Raw genomic sequence first — 16,387 nt, forward strand, 5'->3', positions numbered from 1 at the left:
GTGCCAAGCACAACCCACCAGAGAGGCAGGCCCTGCTTGCTTTCCCCAAACCACACTTTTAGTTGGTATATATCACTAAGGCAACGGCACACCTTGTGGTTGTTGTCAATTTCCCCCCCTTAGCTAGCCAGAACAAGTTGAGAGCTATCATGTAGTTTCATAATTATAATATTTAGCTTTACAACAATAACGAAAATGTCGGATATATTATGCAGGTGGCTTAACGTAGAGCTCCGGCTATCAAAAACTGTTGGTAAGTGTGAACAGCTAACGTTAGCTACTGTAGCTAGGTAATGTATTAACTGTAAACTAACAACTTATCAAGCCAGCCTGTAGACAATTATATTTTGATGCGATGAGTCCAACTTGTGGTTTCCATTGTGCGTTTTGTGTATTGTGTTGTGTAGTATTTATAGTTAGCAAAAAAAAAAAATTAAAGCCATAACGTTAGTCTGCAATATTTCCTGCTGTTCAATAGTGATAAATTAAAAGGGCAATCTGGGATAAACGTACTTTTAAATGAATTATATATATATATATAGTCATTGATTCTTGAATAATATAACGTTAACTAAGAAATGCATCGTGAGCATAGTTCAACAGTCTTACCCCATCAAAATAACAAATATAAGCTTATTTCACTCTTTTGTTTGTAAACAATGTAATACTTAATTAACGCAGGGTATTGACATTGCAATATGTGACTTTAATAAGCTAGTTTGTTTGTTAGCTTTTTTCCCTTCTCATCTCAAAATCAAGTGTAGCTATAGGAGTTCCAGTTGTTGGTAGCCTATTGCCTAGGGTGGCCCTAAATGTTACACTCTTGTCTTTTTGCAGACCCCAGGTCCATCTCTAAGGATTTTGCAAATGGCTATCTTATTGGAGAGGTCCTGCATAAATATCAACTGCAGGGGGATTTTGACCTGTTCTTAAAGAGCAAGTAAGTTAATCAGTTGATATTTCTTTAATCAACAATGTTCCAATATCTTATTATTTTGCCTAGGTTACAAAACAATTGTCTCTCCTAGCACTGCAAACTCAAAGCTGAATAACTTCACACTCATGGAACCCACATTGCAACTGCTCGGAGTTTCCTTGGACCTGAGCATGGCCCAAGCAGTGATGCGGGAGCAGCACGGTGCAGCCACACGGCTGCTTTATCAGCTCTTCATACTGCTGCAGAAGAAGAGGAAAGCCGGCCTGACAGGCACAGCTATGGAGGCTATGCAGCCAGCTGCCACAGCTTTCCTCCACCGTGTTGAGAATGACATCTACTCTGAGGTAAGTGGAATAAGGCTCCCTCAACCCCCCACGTCTGCTTCATTCGTTTGTTGTCGCCTGGGTGGTCTAGCGTTGTAAGTTTTTTTTTTATTAAACCTTTATTTTGACAGGTTTATATGGAGTTATACTGAGACTGGGGTCTCTTTTTCAGATTAGTCCTGCATCAATACATGAAACATATATACAAAATTACAAAACATTTATTTTTCTGAACTGTCCAAGGATGAACAGAACATCTAATTTCAGAGATCTCTGTGAGTTGTTCCACATAAAGGGTGCAAAAAAAATGTGATTTGATATGAAAACTAAGAGCAGCTTTACCCAACTCTGTGGAGACCGAAGGGGCCTCCAGCGTTATCCAAGCCTGTGACCAGGTTTGCCTACAGTACACGTTTGCCAGTTGTGACTTGTGAATCTGACCCACTGCCTTTGTGACAGATACTGTCTATATTTTCCACAATCTCTCCTTTGACCAATAAGAATACGTTTTTTATTTTTTTAAATTGTATCTGTCTTTATTATCCCAGCGCCTGAGGACAGTCGTCAAGAGAGAGGCTGATCTGAAACTCCAAAAAATCGCTCTGAAGTACGAAATCAAAGGTCGAGAGATATATGACAAGTCTGTCATGGCCCACTTTGTGGAGGAGCAGAGACGGCAGAAAGTGCAGGAAGAGATGAGACTCCAGGACATTGAAAAGGTATCAGAAAGAATCCATGTTCACACTACATTTAGCCCTGGGCTACCAGCCTCCTAACCCTAATCCTAACAGCCTCCTAACCCTGGGCTACCAGTCTCCTAACCCTAATCCTAACAGCCTCCTAACCCTAATCCTAACAGCCTCCTAACCCTAATCCTAACAGCCTCCTAACCCTGGGCTAACAGCCTCCTAACCCTGGGCTAACAGCCTCCTAACCCTAATCCTAACAGCCTCCTAACCCTGGGCTAACAGCCTCCTAATCCTAGGCTAACAGCCTCCTAACCCTAGGCTAACAGCCTCCTATTCCTAATCCTAACAGCCTCCTAACCTTAATCCTAACAGCCTCCTTAACCCTGGGCTACCAGCCTCCTAACCCTAATCCTAACAGCCTCCTAACCCTAATCCTAACAGCCTCCTAACCCTGGGCTAACAGCCTCCTAACCCTGGGCTAACAGCCTCCTAACCCTAATCCTAACAGCCTCCTAACCCTGGGCTACCAGCCTCCTAACCCTAATCCTAACAGCCTCCTAACCCTAATCCTAACAGTCTCCTAACCCTAATCCTAACAGCCTCCTAACCCTAATCCTAACAGCCTCCTAACCCTGGGCTAACAGTCTCCTAACCCTAATCCTAACAGCCTCCTAACCCTGGGCTAACAGCCTCCTAATCCTAGGCTAACAGCCTCCTAACCCTAGGCTAACAGCCTCCTATTCCTAATCCTAACAGCCTCCTAACCATAATCCTAACAGCCTCCTTAGCCCTGGGCTAACAGCCTCCTAACCTTAATCCTAACAGTCTCCTAACCCTGGGCTAACAGCCTCCTAATCTTGGGCTAACAGCCTCCTAACCTTAATCCTAACAGCCTCCTAACCTTAATCCTAACAGTATCCTAACCCTGGGCTAACAGCCTCCTAACCAGTGATGTGTATAAACCCAGGATGACGGGGCGCTGTATTATAGCGCAGCCATCTTGGTACTCCTCCGTTTTTTTAAAAGATTTGGGAATCTATAGAAATACATTTATTAATGTTTACATTTGTTTTTGACACTTGTATTCTATTACAGACACCTTAATGCATACTTTTACATTATATTATGTGAGCTAAACATAAAAAGGAAAATATATATATATTTTTTTAAATCCTTAAAAATATTTTTTTTAGAGCCTGCTAATGTTACTACCCCACTAACAACAAAATACTCAAATATAACACATACAGTGCCTTGCAAAATTATTCACCCCCCTTGGCATTTTTCCTATTTTGTTATGTTACAACCTGTAATTTAAATAGATTTTTATTTGGATTTCATGTAATGGGCATACACAAAATAGTCCAAATTAGTGAAGTGAAATGAAAAAAAATCCTTAAAGTAACTTTTAATTAAAAAAAAAAATTAAAAATGGAAAAGTGGTGCGTGCATATGTATTCCCCCTTTGCTATGAAGCCCCTAAATAAGATCTGGTGCAACCAATAACCTTCATAAGTTACATAATTAGTTCAATAAAGTTCACCTGTGTTCAATCTAAGTGTCACATGACCTGTCACATGATCTCAGTAAATATACACCTGTTCTGAAAGGCCCCAGAGTCTGCAACACCACTAAGCAAGGGGTGCTACGAAGACTAAGGAGTTCTCCAAACAGGTCAGGGACAAAGTTGTGGAGAAGTACAGATCAGGGTTGGGTTATAAAAAAATTACCGAAACTTTGAACATCCCACGGAGCACCATTAAATCCATTATTAAAAAATAGAAAGAATATGGCACCACAACAAACCTGCCAAGAGATGGCCGCCCACCAAAACTCATGGCCAGGCAAGGAGGGAGTTCATCTGAGAGGCAACAAAGATACCAAAGATAACCCTGAAGGAGCTGCAAATCTCCACAGTGGAGATTGGAGTATCTGTCCATAGGACCATTTTAATCCATACATTCCACAGAGCTGGGCTTTACGAAAGAGTGTCCAGAAAAAAGCTATTGCTTAAAGAAAAAAATAAGCAAACACGCTTGGTGTTCGCTAAAAGGAATGTGGGAGACTCCCCAAACATATGGAAGAAGGTACTCTGGTCAGATGAGACTAAAATTGAGCTTTTTGGACATCAAGGAAAACACTATGTCTGGCGCAAACCCAACACCTCTCATCAACCCGAGAACACCATCCCTACAGTGAAGCATGGTGGTGGCAGCACCATGCTGTGGGGATGTTTCACATCGGCAGGGACTGGGAAACTGGTCAGAATTAAAGGAATGGTGGATGGCGCTAAATACAGGGAAATTCTTGAGGGAAACCTGCTTCAGTCTGCCAGAGATTTAAGGCTGGGACGGAGGTTCACCTTCCAGTAGGCCAATGACCCTAAGCATACTGCTAAAGCAACACTTGAATTGTTTAAGGGGAAACATTTAAATGTATTGGAATGGCCTAGTCAAAGCCCAGACCTCAATCCAATTGAGAATCTGCGGTATGACTTAAAGATTGCTGTACACCAGCGGAACCCAACCATCTTGAAGGACCTGGAGCAGTTTAGCCTTGAAGATTGGGCAAAAATCCCAGTGGCTAGATGTGCCAAACTTATAGAGACAAACCCCAAGAGACTTGCAGCTGTAATTGTTGCAACAGGTGGCTCTACAAAGTATTGACTTTGGAGGGGTGAATAGTTATACACGCTCAAGTTTTCTTTTTTTGTGTGTCTTATTTCTTGTTTCTTTCACAATAAAAAAATGTTGCATCTTCAAAGTGGTAGGCATGTTGTTTAAATCAAATGATACAACAACCCACCCGAAAACCTATTTTAATTCCAGGTTGTAAGGCGTTCGCAAGCCACTGTATAATAATACATATAATAATACTGAAACACTGTAGAATTACATTCATTTCTATGGAGGACTGCTCCTACTGGGGATTTCCAATATGGCCGACCGATGGCTTCAAAGCCTCTCAACGGCCAATACATAGCATCAGCAATCCAGGGTTTATATACCTTATTGCTCCTAACCCTAACATCCTCCTTAGCTCTGGACTAAGAGAGATTGTAGCCCAGAGCTAAGCTAATGTTCACATTTGCACAGTGGGACAGCATAAAACTTAGGCCAACCATTTTGGGCTAGCCAATCACAGACTTCCATTGTTGCATTGCTGGGTTGTTGTGGACAATGAAAAGACTGAAGGAAAAGCTGCTCCTGTCCAATGTCAAACAGTGCTTACTGCATACTGAACTGCTCTGGTCACATACATATAGTGAAGTGAATGAATTATGTGAGACGTTTAGCTACTCAATGTGGAGGCCTAGCTAGTATGCATATGAACTACATTGACATAATATTGTCGTTGCAGCACCGACACGCACGCAGAAAGCAGCATGAGATGATGACTCGAATTCAGACCGCCGTCATCCAAATTCCCAAACCCCCGCCCAACCGGACGTTGAAGGCCCTGGAAAAACAACAACAGAACCAGAAGAAGCAGGAGGCTCAGGTGAAAGAACAATGTCTATATTGTAAAGTGTCAGGCTATGTAAAAAGGGGTTGGAGTGTAAGGCAATGAGAGGATACATGACAGTAGGTGGCACAGATAATATAACATATTATACACTCCAGGGTGAGGTTTCCCCTAGCTACAGATCTCGGATCAGCTTCCCCTCCCCAAACCATTAGTGGGGGAAATGCTAAACTGACCCAAGATTAGCGTCTAGGGGTAACTTCCCCCTACCTCCACTATGTTTGGACTTCAGTGGGGTAGCTTCAGCCCGTTCAGTAGACCGCACTAAGGCCAGGTGACTGGCCAGATCTGCGGAGCCGCGGGAACCCCATGTAATACTCTCCAAAGCGTTGTTGTTTCTGTCATTGTTTTAAACAACAGTTGAGCTAGCTATCAAGAGACAATGGCCAAAAAATAGAGAATGTCGAGAATAGAAAATTACGGATTTAAAAATCAGCAATGTATCAACACAAAAGTGGAGCCCAAAAGAGGAAGGCCAAAAATGAGAAAGCAAAGGAGGTATCAACATTTGTTAAATTAGATTCCTTTTTGAATGCAGTTCAAGTGCAGCCATTGCTAGCACAAGCAATGTAGCAGGAGCAGACGAGGATGTATGTTTATCATCGCCAGCAGCAGCTTTTAGCGGGTCAAGTGAGCCAAGGCCAGGCTGTTCCATCGTGCCAGAAGAAGCAACAGAGGAGGATACATGCTGTCAAGTATCGGCGGATACGACCCAGACAAGCCAGGCTGGACAAGCTATCCCCTGGGGAGGAAGAGGAACGGGGCGAGGCTAGAATCGTGGCGTCTTTTGTTATTATCTCAAGCTAGATTGCGCGTATTGTGAGCCTTGCTGCTTGTTCGGAGATCGGAGTTCCACATTCTTATCTGATGGGTGAGAGATTGGCGCCATCTAACATCCAAAACAGCATGTTATGAGACATCCCAGAATCACATGGGTGACTGTTTGGTATATGAGCAATGGAAGCTCAATGGCACTATTGACGCAGAAATGAAGAGAGGCGTGCGTAACGCAGCACATTTCTGGCGACAGGTGTTGGAGCGCATAGTTAATGTAACTCTCATCATGTAATTTGGCGTTCAGAGTGCACCGTGAAAAGTTGGGGCAGGCCAACAGTGGGATTTTTCTCAGTATAATTGAACATTTTACGACCCAGTTCTTAAATAACTTTTGGGACTTCCCGCAGGATCCGTTATTAACTCCTGAAATCCAAAATGAGCTGATTTATATTTTAGCCGAGCGAGTGAAGTGTGACATTCAGGGAGAGATGCAGGAAGCCCCATTTAATATATAATAATATGATTATGGACACCACACCGGATGTATCCAAAGTAGACCAGCTAAGCCAAGTTAATTGCTATGTGAGAGTGATAAGCAATGCAAATAATGTCGCCACAGATCTGACCGACAGAGTCGTTTTGGGGATTTCTGGAGACTGCTTGACACATCAGCAGCTGAGCTTCAACACAAAATCCTGGGCAGCATAGAGGATAATGGGCTGGATTTTTCAAAATGTCGTGGGCAGGGGTATGATGGAGCTGCTAACATGTGCGGGGTCTATTCGGGTGTGCAGGCCAGAATATCCGGAAAAAGAGCCGCTTGCAGTTTATATGCATTGCGCAGCGCACAATCTTAACCGGGCTCTCAACGACTCTGTCAAAAATGTACCAGAGATTAAACCGTTTTATAATACTGTTGAACTGTTATACACCTTCTTCGGGCATAGCATAAAGAGATGGTCAATGTTGAGTGGTATATTTAATTTTGCATCAGAAAAAGAAGATGTAACTCTAAAACGACTATGTCCCACCCGCTGGTCATCTAGATAGGAGTCCCTTGTCACATACAGATATGTGGACATAATGAAGGCCCTCACCAACATTGTGCTTTTAAGTGACAAGAAGGACGAGATGGATGATGCAGCAGCACGGAAAAATATAATATTATTATAATTTTTAAAAATCGTTCTGCAGACTTAGGTTTTAGAAAATGGGAACGTCGTCTCCAAAATGCTCCGTATTCCAACAGGATTTTGAGAAGGCCAAAGTCACTGCCGACAAAATGGGGAGGCACAGAACGCATTTGAAGACACTCGGAGAAGGAAGGCGAGGAGTCATTTTGACGAGCTATGCGAGGACGAGCGACTGTCTGATGGGGAGAGTAGTTTTAGAGTTAACGTCTTTAATGCAAACCTTGACATCGTTATTCACCAGCTGTCAAACAGATTTAAAAGTCTGCGGGCAACATCGAGTCGGTTTGAGTCCATCCATCCCACTACCCTGGCCAACGCAGATGATGATGCGCTCTGCGAGACCGCTAACCGGCTGACTGAACATTACAGCAAAGATATATCAGCTAGCTTCCCTGGCCAATTACTCTCTTTCAGGGCCTGTTTTAAGAAGGAAATAGCAAAGCACACTACAATGGCAGACCTGGCCAAGATGCTCATTGTGGATTACAATTCAGTCACTGCTACATTTGGGGAAGTAGTTACATACATGCTCATTTTTATGACGGCCTATAACTGTAGCCAGTGCCGAGCGTTGGAAATCATTTGCAAATAAATTCATTAAAAATCCTACAATGTGATTTTCTGGATTTTTTTCTCTCATTTTGTCTGTAATAGTTGAAGTGTACCTATGATGAAAATTACAGGCCTCTCTCATCTTTTTAAGTGGGAGGACTTGCACAATTGGTGGCTGACTAAATACTTTTTTGCCCCACTGTATTTATGTTTTATAATATAGGCTATTGTCTATTATTTGTAGATAAAATATGGTGTTTTTTGACCGCTTTATGCCATCCGTGGTGCTGATCGACTTATACGGGTTCATTTCTGACCGCCATCCGTGGTGCTGATCGATTTATACGGGTTAATTTCTGACCGCCATCCGTGGTGCTGATAGACTTATACGGGTTAATTTCTGACCGCCATCCGTGGTGCTGATCGATTTATACGGGTTCATTTCTGACCGCCATCCGTGGTGCTGATCGATTTATACGGGTTCATTTCTGACCGCCATCCGTGGTGCTGATCGATTTATACGGGTTCATTTCTGACCGCCATCCGTGGTGCTGATCGACTTATACGGGTTCATTTCTGACCGCCATCCGTGGTGCTGATCGACTTATACGGGTTCATTTCTGACCGCCATCCGTGGTGCTGATCGACTTTTACGGGTTCATTTCTGACCGCCATCTGTGGTGCTGATCCGTGGTGCTGATCGACTTATACGGGTTAATTTCTGACTGCCACCCGTGGTGCTGATCGATTTATACGGGTTCATTTCTGACCGCCATCCGTGGTGCTGATCGACTTATACGGGTTCATTTCCATGGTGCTGAATGCATTGGCCAAATTGCTTCTCTGGTAACAGCTTCAAATGTGCCCTTAGATTAGGTTCTGCTCGGCTGTTACAATGCTTAGTCACAGTCTTACCAACAAAATTATTAAAATTGTAAGGGAAATATGGGTGGTGATAGGGGCCTGTCATTTTTTTGGGGCACTCGGGCCCATCGTGATTAAGCTACGCAACTGGTTGGCTTCACATCATACCACTCCGCTGTGGATCATTTCCATAGAACGTCACAGGCCCTTTTTGACATGACCAATCTCTCCGTTGTGGTTTCCCTACAGAAGGTTCACATGGAAATCGCCCAGTTTGAGAAGAACAGGAAGAAGTTGTCACCTGCTGGCGGCTTTGGCACCTCTTCTTTGAGGTACGTGTTGGAAAAATCCCAACCACAAATCTTCCCAAATATTTCCCCTAAAAAACGAGTATCAACTGTTTCAGAGTAGGGGTGCTGATCTAGGATCAGGTTCATCCTTTCCATTTGCTTGTATTCATTATGATCTAAAAAGGCAAAGCTGATCCTAGATCATCACTCCTACTCTAAGAAGCTTGATATATGCGGCCCTTGGACTTTACCATCCATCCTCTCCACAGTGCCCAGCACATGTCCGCTTTCCACAGTGAGGCCCCCAGAAGCCATGGCTCCCAGTTGCAGAGGCCTGAGGAGCTGGCTCAGGCCAACAGCGAGTACATCCAGAAAATCCGCCAGAGGCTGGAGGAGGATGCAACAGCTCGTCAGCAGAGGGAGAAACGCCGCCGTCACGTCCTAGTGGAACAACTGAAAGCCCACGAGGCCCAAGAGGTGAGCAGCAACCCAGACAGTGTATGACCTCTCATACTACATGACTATGATGTTACTAATGATGATCCATGTTCAGCACTAGTAACCAGTCATATAGTCATTTGTGAACAGGTGTAAAACCTACACATGGCAATTCAGCTAAGACTTGGGTAGCTACTTCCACGGTTATAAATAAATAAAAATTTCAATTTAGACCTGTGTTGTTGTGTCGCTCCGTGGTGATGTTTACCCTAGGTACAGATCTAGGATCAGTTTCCCCTCCCCCCCAATCCTAACCTAGTGGGGAAATTAAAAACAGACCCAAGATCAGCGTCTAGAGTCAACTTCACCCTACACAAATGGTGTCATTTTGTGGTGCAGGAGGCCCTTCGAGAGGAGCAGCTGGTGGAGCGTCTGACCCGTCAGTCCCAGCTGGAGAGACGCCTGGCCGTCCAGCTCATGCAGCTCCGCCAGCAGAAGGATGTTCTCCGACAGAACCGAGTGTTCCGCGAGAGACAGTACCAAGAGCAACGGCTGAGGGATTTCCAAGAGGCCTTGGAGAGGGAGGCGGTGAGATCCATGTAGTCCATCGCTCAATAGGATGGACCATAGATAGACTGTAGACCATAGATATATAGACCATAGATAGACTATAGGTGGACCATGGGTGGACCATAGATAGACTATAGACCATAGATAGACTATAGACCATAGATAGACTATAGACCATAGATAGACTATAGATGGACCATGGGTGGACCATAGATAGACTATAGACCATAGATAGTCTATAGACCATAGATAGTCTATAGACCATAGATAGACTATAGACCATAGATAGACTATAGACCATAGATAGACTATAGGTGGACCATGGGTGGACCATAGATAGACTATAGACCATAGATAGACTATAGACCATAGATATATAGACCATAGATAGACTATAGATGGACCATGGGTGGACCATAGATAGACTATAGACCAGCGTTTCCCACACTTTGTCCTTGGGACCCCAAGGGGTGCAAGTTTTCTTTTTTGCCCTAACATTACACATGATTAGTTGATTATTTGAATCAGCTGTGTATTGCTAGGACAAAAACTAAACCGTGCACCCCGTGGAGTCCAGAGGATAGACCATAGGTAGACCATAGATAGACCATAGGTAGGCCATAGGTAGACCATAGGTAGGCCATAGGTAGGCCATGGATAGGCCATAGGTAGACCATAGATAGACCATAGGTAGGCCATAGATAGACCATAGGTAGGCCATAGGTAGGCCATGGATAGGCCATAGGTAGACCATAGGTAGGCCATAGGTAGACCATAGATAGACCATAGGTAGGCCATAGGTAGACCATAGGTAGGCCATAGGTAGGTCATGGATAGACCATAGGTAGACCATAGGTAGGCCATAGGTAGACCATAGGTAGGCCATAGGTAGGCCATAGGTAGGCCATGGATAGACCATAGGTAGACCATAGGTAGACCATAGGTAGGCCATAGGTAGGCCATAGGTAGACCATAGGTAGGCCATAGGTAGGCCATAGGTAGACCATGGATAGACCATAGATAAACCATAGATGGACCATAGATTGGCCATAGACCATAGACAAACCATAGATAGGCCAAAGATAGACTATGAATGGACCATAGACCACAGATAGATCATAGACCACAGATAAACCATAGATAGGCCATAGACCACAGATGGATCACAGACCATAGATGGACCATAGATGTATCATAGACCATAGATGGACCGTAGACCATAGATGGATCATAGACCATAGATAGGCCGTAGACCGTAGATGTATCATAGACCATAGATGTATCATAGACCATAGATAGGCCGTAGACCGTAGATGTATCATAGACCATAGATGTATCATAGACCGTAGATGTATCATAGACCATAGATGTATCATAGACCATAGATGTATCATAGACCATAGATGTATCATAGACCATAGATGGACCGTAAATACACCATAGATAGACCATAGATGGACCGTAGACCATAGATGGACCGTAGACCATAGATGGACCGTAGACCATAGATGGATCGTAGACCATAGATGGATCATAGACCATAGATGTATCATAGACCATAGATGTATCATAGACCATAGATGTATCATAGACCGTAGATGTATCATAGACCGTAGATGTATCATAGACCATAGATGGATCATAGACCATAGATGTATCATAGACCATAGATGTATCATAGACCGTAGATGTATCATAGACCGTAGATGTATCATAGACCGTAGATGTATCATAGACCGTAGATGTATCATAGACCGTAGATGTATCATAGACCATAGATGTATCATAGACCATAGATGTATCATAGACCATAGATGTATCGTAGACCATAGATGGACCGTAGACCATAGATGGACCGTAGACCATAGATGTATCATAGACCATAGATGGACCGTAAATACCATAGATAGACCATAGATGGACCGTAGACCATATATGGACCGTAGACCATAGATGGACCGTAGACCATAGATGGACCGTAGACCATAGATGGACCGTAGACCATAGATGGATCATAGACCATAGATGGACTGTAAATACACCATAGATAGACCGTAGACCATAGATGGACCGTAGACCATAGATGGATCACAGACCATATATGGACCATAGACCATAGATGTATCATAGACCATAGATGTATCATAGACCATAGATGTATCATAGACCGTAGATGTATCATAGACCGTAGATGTATCATAGACCATAGATGTATCATAGACCATAGATGTATCATAGACCATAGATGTATCATAGACCATAGATGGACCGTAGACCATAGATGGACCGTAGACCATAGATGTATCATAGACCATAGACCATAGATGGACCGTAAATACACAATAGATAGACCATAGATGGACCGTAGACCATATATGGACCGTAGACCATAGATGGACCGTAGACCATAGATGGACCGTAGACCATAGATGGACCGTAGACCATAGATGGACCGTAGACCATAGATGGATCATAGACCATAGATGGACTGTAAATACACCATAGATAGACCGTAGACCATAGATGGACCGTAGACCATAGATGGATCACAGACCATATATGGACCATAGACCATAGATGGACCATAGACCATAGATGGACTATAAATACACCATAGATGGATCACAGACCATAGATGGACCATAGACCATAGATGGACCATAGACCATAGATGGATCACAGACCATAGATGGACTATAAATACACCATAGATGGATCACAGACCATAGATGGACTATAAATACACCATAGATGGATCACAGACCATAGATGGACCATAGACCATAGATGGACCATAGACCATAGATGGATCACAGACCATAGATGGACTATAAATACACCATAGATGGATCACAGACCATAGATGGACTATAAATACACCATAGATGGATCACAGACCATAGATGGACTATAAATACACCATAGATGGATCACAGACCATAGATAGACCATAGATGGACCATAGACCATAGATGGACCGTAAATACACCATAGATGGACCGTAGACCATAGATGGACCGTAAATACACCATAGATGGATCACAGACCATAGATGGATCATAGACCATAGTGTGACCGTAAATAGACCATAGACGGACCATAGATGGACCGTAAATAAACCATAGATGGATCATAGACCATAGATAGACCATAGATGGACCATAGACAGACAAATAGACCGTAGATGGACCATAGACTATAGATCATAGACCATAGATAAACCATAGATAGGCCATAGATAGACCATAGACCATAGATGGACCATAGACAGACAAATAGACCGTAGATGGACCATAGACTATAGATCATAGATAAACCATAGATAGGCCATAGATAGACCATAGATAAACCATAGACCATAGATGGACCATAGACCATAGATGGACAAATAGACCATAGATGGATCACAGACCATAGATGGACCGTAGACCATAGATGGACCATAGACCATAGATGGACCATAGACCATAGATGGACCATAGACCATAGATGGACTATAAATACACCATAGATGGATCACAGACCATAGATGGATCATAGACCATAGTGTGACCGTAAATAGACCATAGACGGACCATAGATGGACCGTAAATAAACCATAGATGGATCATAGACCATAGATGGACCATAGACCATAGATGGACCATAGACAGACAAATAGACCGTAGATGGACCATAGACTATAGATCATAGACCATAGATAAACCATAGATAGGCCATAGATAGACCATAGTTAACCATAGACCATAGATGGACCATAGACAGACAAATAGACCGTAGATGGACCATAGACTATAGATCATAGATAAACCATAGATAGGCCATAGATAGACCATAGATAAACCATAGACCATAGATGGACCATAGACCATAGATGGACAAATAGACCATAGATGGATCACAGACCATAGATGGACCGTAGACCATAGATGGACCATAGACCATAGATGGACCATAGACCATAGATGGACCATAGACCATAGATGGACCATAGACCATAGATGGACTATAAATACACCATAGATGGATCACAGACCATAGATGGACCGTAGACCATAGATAGACCATAGATGGATCACAGACCATAGATGGATCACAGACCATAGATGGACTATAAATACACCATAGATGGATCACAGACCATAGATGGACTATAAATACACCATAGATGGACCATAGATGGACCACAGACCATAGATGGACTATAAATACACCATAGATGGATCACAGACCATAGATAGACCATAGATGGACCATAGACCATAGATGGACCGTAGACCATAGACCACAGACAGACAAATAGACCGTAGATGGACCATAGACGGTCTGCTTGAGCAATGCCCTGCTTTAGTCAATCATCAGCAGCCAACATGTCAGAAGAAGTTGTGTACAGGGATTTCCCCTTCAGTGAGACCCTGACCTCGGCAAGTAGAGGAAGTATTGCACCTGCACATTGTACATATATACCTAGAATCAGCATGGAAAGTAATGCCTCATCTAGTTTAGCTACTTAGTTGTTCAAAATTGTAATGATATTATTATTAAAAAACAAAAGGTTTGCATTAGTTTCATGTACAGCCATGCTTCAAAAGAAATACAGTGTAAAGCCAAGTATAGTTTTGGGTGCCTTCAGGAGAATATGACTTTATTTTCAATTTCTTAGTGTTACTAACCATATGTTTTTGGAGTGGCTGGATTCTGGTCACGAGGGGGGGATTGAACTAAGGTCCTTACTATCCGGTAAGGGTTAAGGTTAGGGTTTAGGTTAGGACGTCCCAAGGATCCCGGAATAGCACTAACTATTAAACTAAAAGCTGATGTGAGGTTTGACCTTTGACCTGCCACTGGTGTAAACAGGCTCTAGCACGCCAGGCCAGTTTGGATCACGCCGAGGAAACTCGGAAGGAGATTGAGGTACATGACAGGATAGCGACGGAGCGTGCCCAGGCTCGCTACAGGAAGCACTCCGACAGCTGCAGAGAAATACTGGAGCAGATAGTGGACCTGGCCACGAAAGCTGGAGAGTACCGCCTCCTCACTGGAAAGTACGTGCCACCCTTCGAGAGTGTTATTCATTTCCACAAATTCAACGTTTTTTTTTTTAGGTTTTTATGTCATTGACATTTTGAGCTATTGAAATGTTTGAATATTGTCCCATGTACATTATGTCATTTACTGATGTCCCAAACTAGCCCCGTACGGATAACCAAAGTCAAACGAAATTGACCATGGTCAGTGTGATGGGCGTTACAATCTGGTCACGTGCAACTGTGCTCCGAATTGATTATGGCTTGAGTGCTGCCAGATGTGGGCATGTGGGCAGGATTGAAATAAACCCAATCCAAGGAAAACTGTTACGTACCCTTCAATACGTGACATACCCTTTTGTTTTAGTAATCTTGCAGATCTCTATTCTGGACGAGACTGATTTAATGACCAAAATTATCCTATTTACACTTTGTAGACAATTTTGACTAGAATAAATGTTTCTGACTCCCATCGATGCCACATAGGCTGTTTTCAACCAGATACATTTGTATTTTATTCAGTCACTCTTTAGAGTTTCATGACGTTCTGTACAAATGTTTGATATAATCTGAAAGACAAGGGTGTTTGTAATTTGTTTGAATTATAAAATAATGGAAGTGAAAAGGCTGCTATATCCATTTAATATACTAAAAGCACTCACAATATCATAAGCCAGCTATAGATGTTGAGGAGCTAAGACAATCTAAGAGTGTTTAACCCCCGTAGAAATGAACAATGTGTCAGAATGTGAGTATTTCACCACTCACTGGGCACACACTGGTTGAATCAACGTTGTTTCCACGTCATTTCATTGAAATTGAAATGACGTGGAACCAACGTGGAATAGACGTTGATTTGACGTATATGCCCAGTGGGAAGTTGTGTTTACTCATACCGTTATAGCTTTGCTTGTGCAAAATCGTTAGGTTCGCTCAAGGCACGACATGACGGAATCATGTATTTTCTTGCTTGTCAAATGACTTGACCATCAAAATCAAATAAAGAAAACGACCTAAAATTCTGTCTCATTCTTCTCGTGAAAGTTTTAGTGTAACTTGTTCACTTGTAGTGGTTCGAACAACAACAATTAGAATGTACTTGGAGGGAAGAGAATTAGAAAGGATATGTAAAGGCAAAAGCAGAAGACAAATAGACAAGGGTGGGAGAGCAACCTTTCTGTTTTGGGACCCTTTTTAAAAAA

The 16,387-nt window shown here is 42.9% G+C and overlaps 1 protein-coding gene across 1 annotated transcript in view; it reads left to right on the top strand.

Annotated features, from left to right (window-relative positions):
- Positions 1–76: 76 nt before the first annotated feature.
- Positions 77–16,387, top strand: part of spef2 (sperm flagellar 2) — a 55,964-nt gene continuing 39,653 nt past the window's right edge. The window contains exons 1-9 of the mRNA XM_065011126.1: positions 77–253; positions 838–940; positions 1,029–1,281; positions 1,809–1,979; positions 5,310–5,450; positions 9,110–9,192; positions 9,420–9,627; positions 9,988–10,176; positions 15,016–15,203. Of these exons, the coding sequence (XP_064867198.1) occupies positions 196–253; positions 838–940; positions 1,029–1,281; positions 1,809–1,979; positions 5,310–5,450; positions 9,110–9,192; positions 9,420–9,627; positions 9,988–10,176; positions 15,016–15,203 (1,394 nt within the window). The 5' untranslated portion in view covers positions 77–195. The remainder of the gene's footprint in view (positions 254–837; positions 941–1,028; positions 1,282–1,808; positions 1,980–5,309; positions 5,451–9,109; positions 9,193–9,419; positions 9,628–9,987; positions 10,177–15,015; positions 15,204–16,387) is intronic.

The sequence above is a fragment of the Oncorhynchus nerka genome, linkage group LG27 (assembly GCF_034236695.1).
Source record: "Oncorhynchus nerka isolate Pitt River linkage group LG27, Oner_Uvic_2.0, whole genome shotgun sequence".
NCBI lineage: Eukaryota > Metazoa > Chordata > Actinopteri > Salmoniformes > Salmonidae > Oncorhynchus > Oncorhynchus nerka.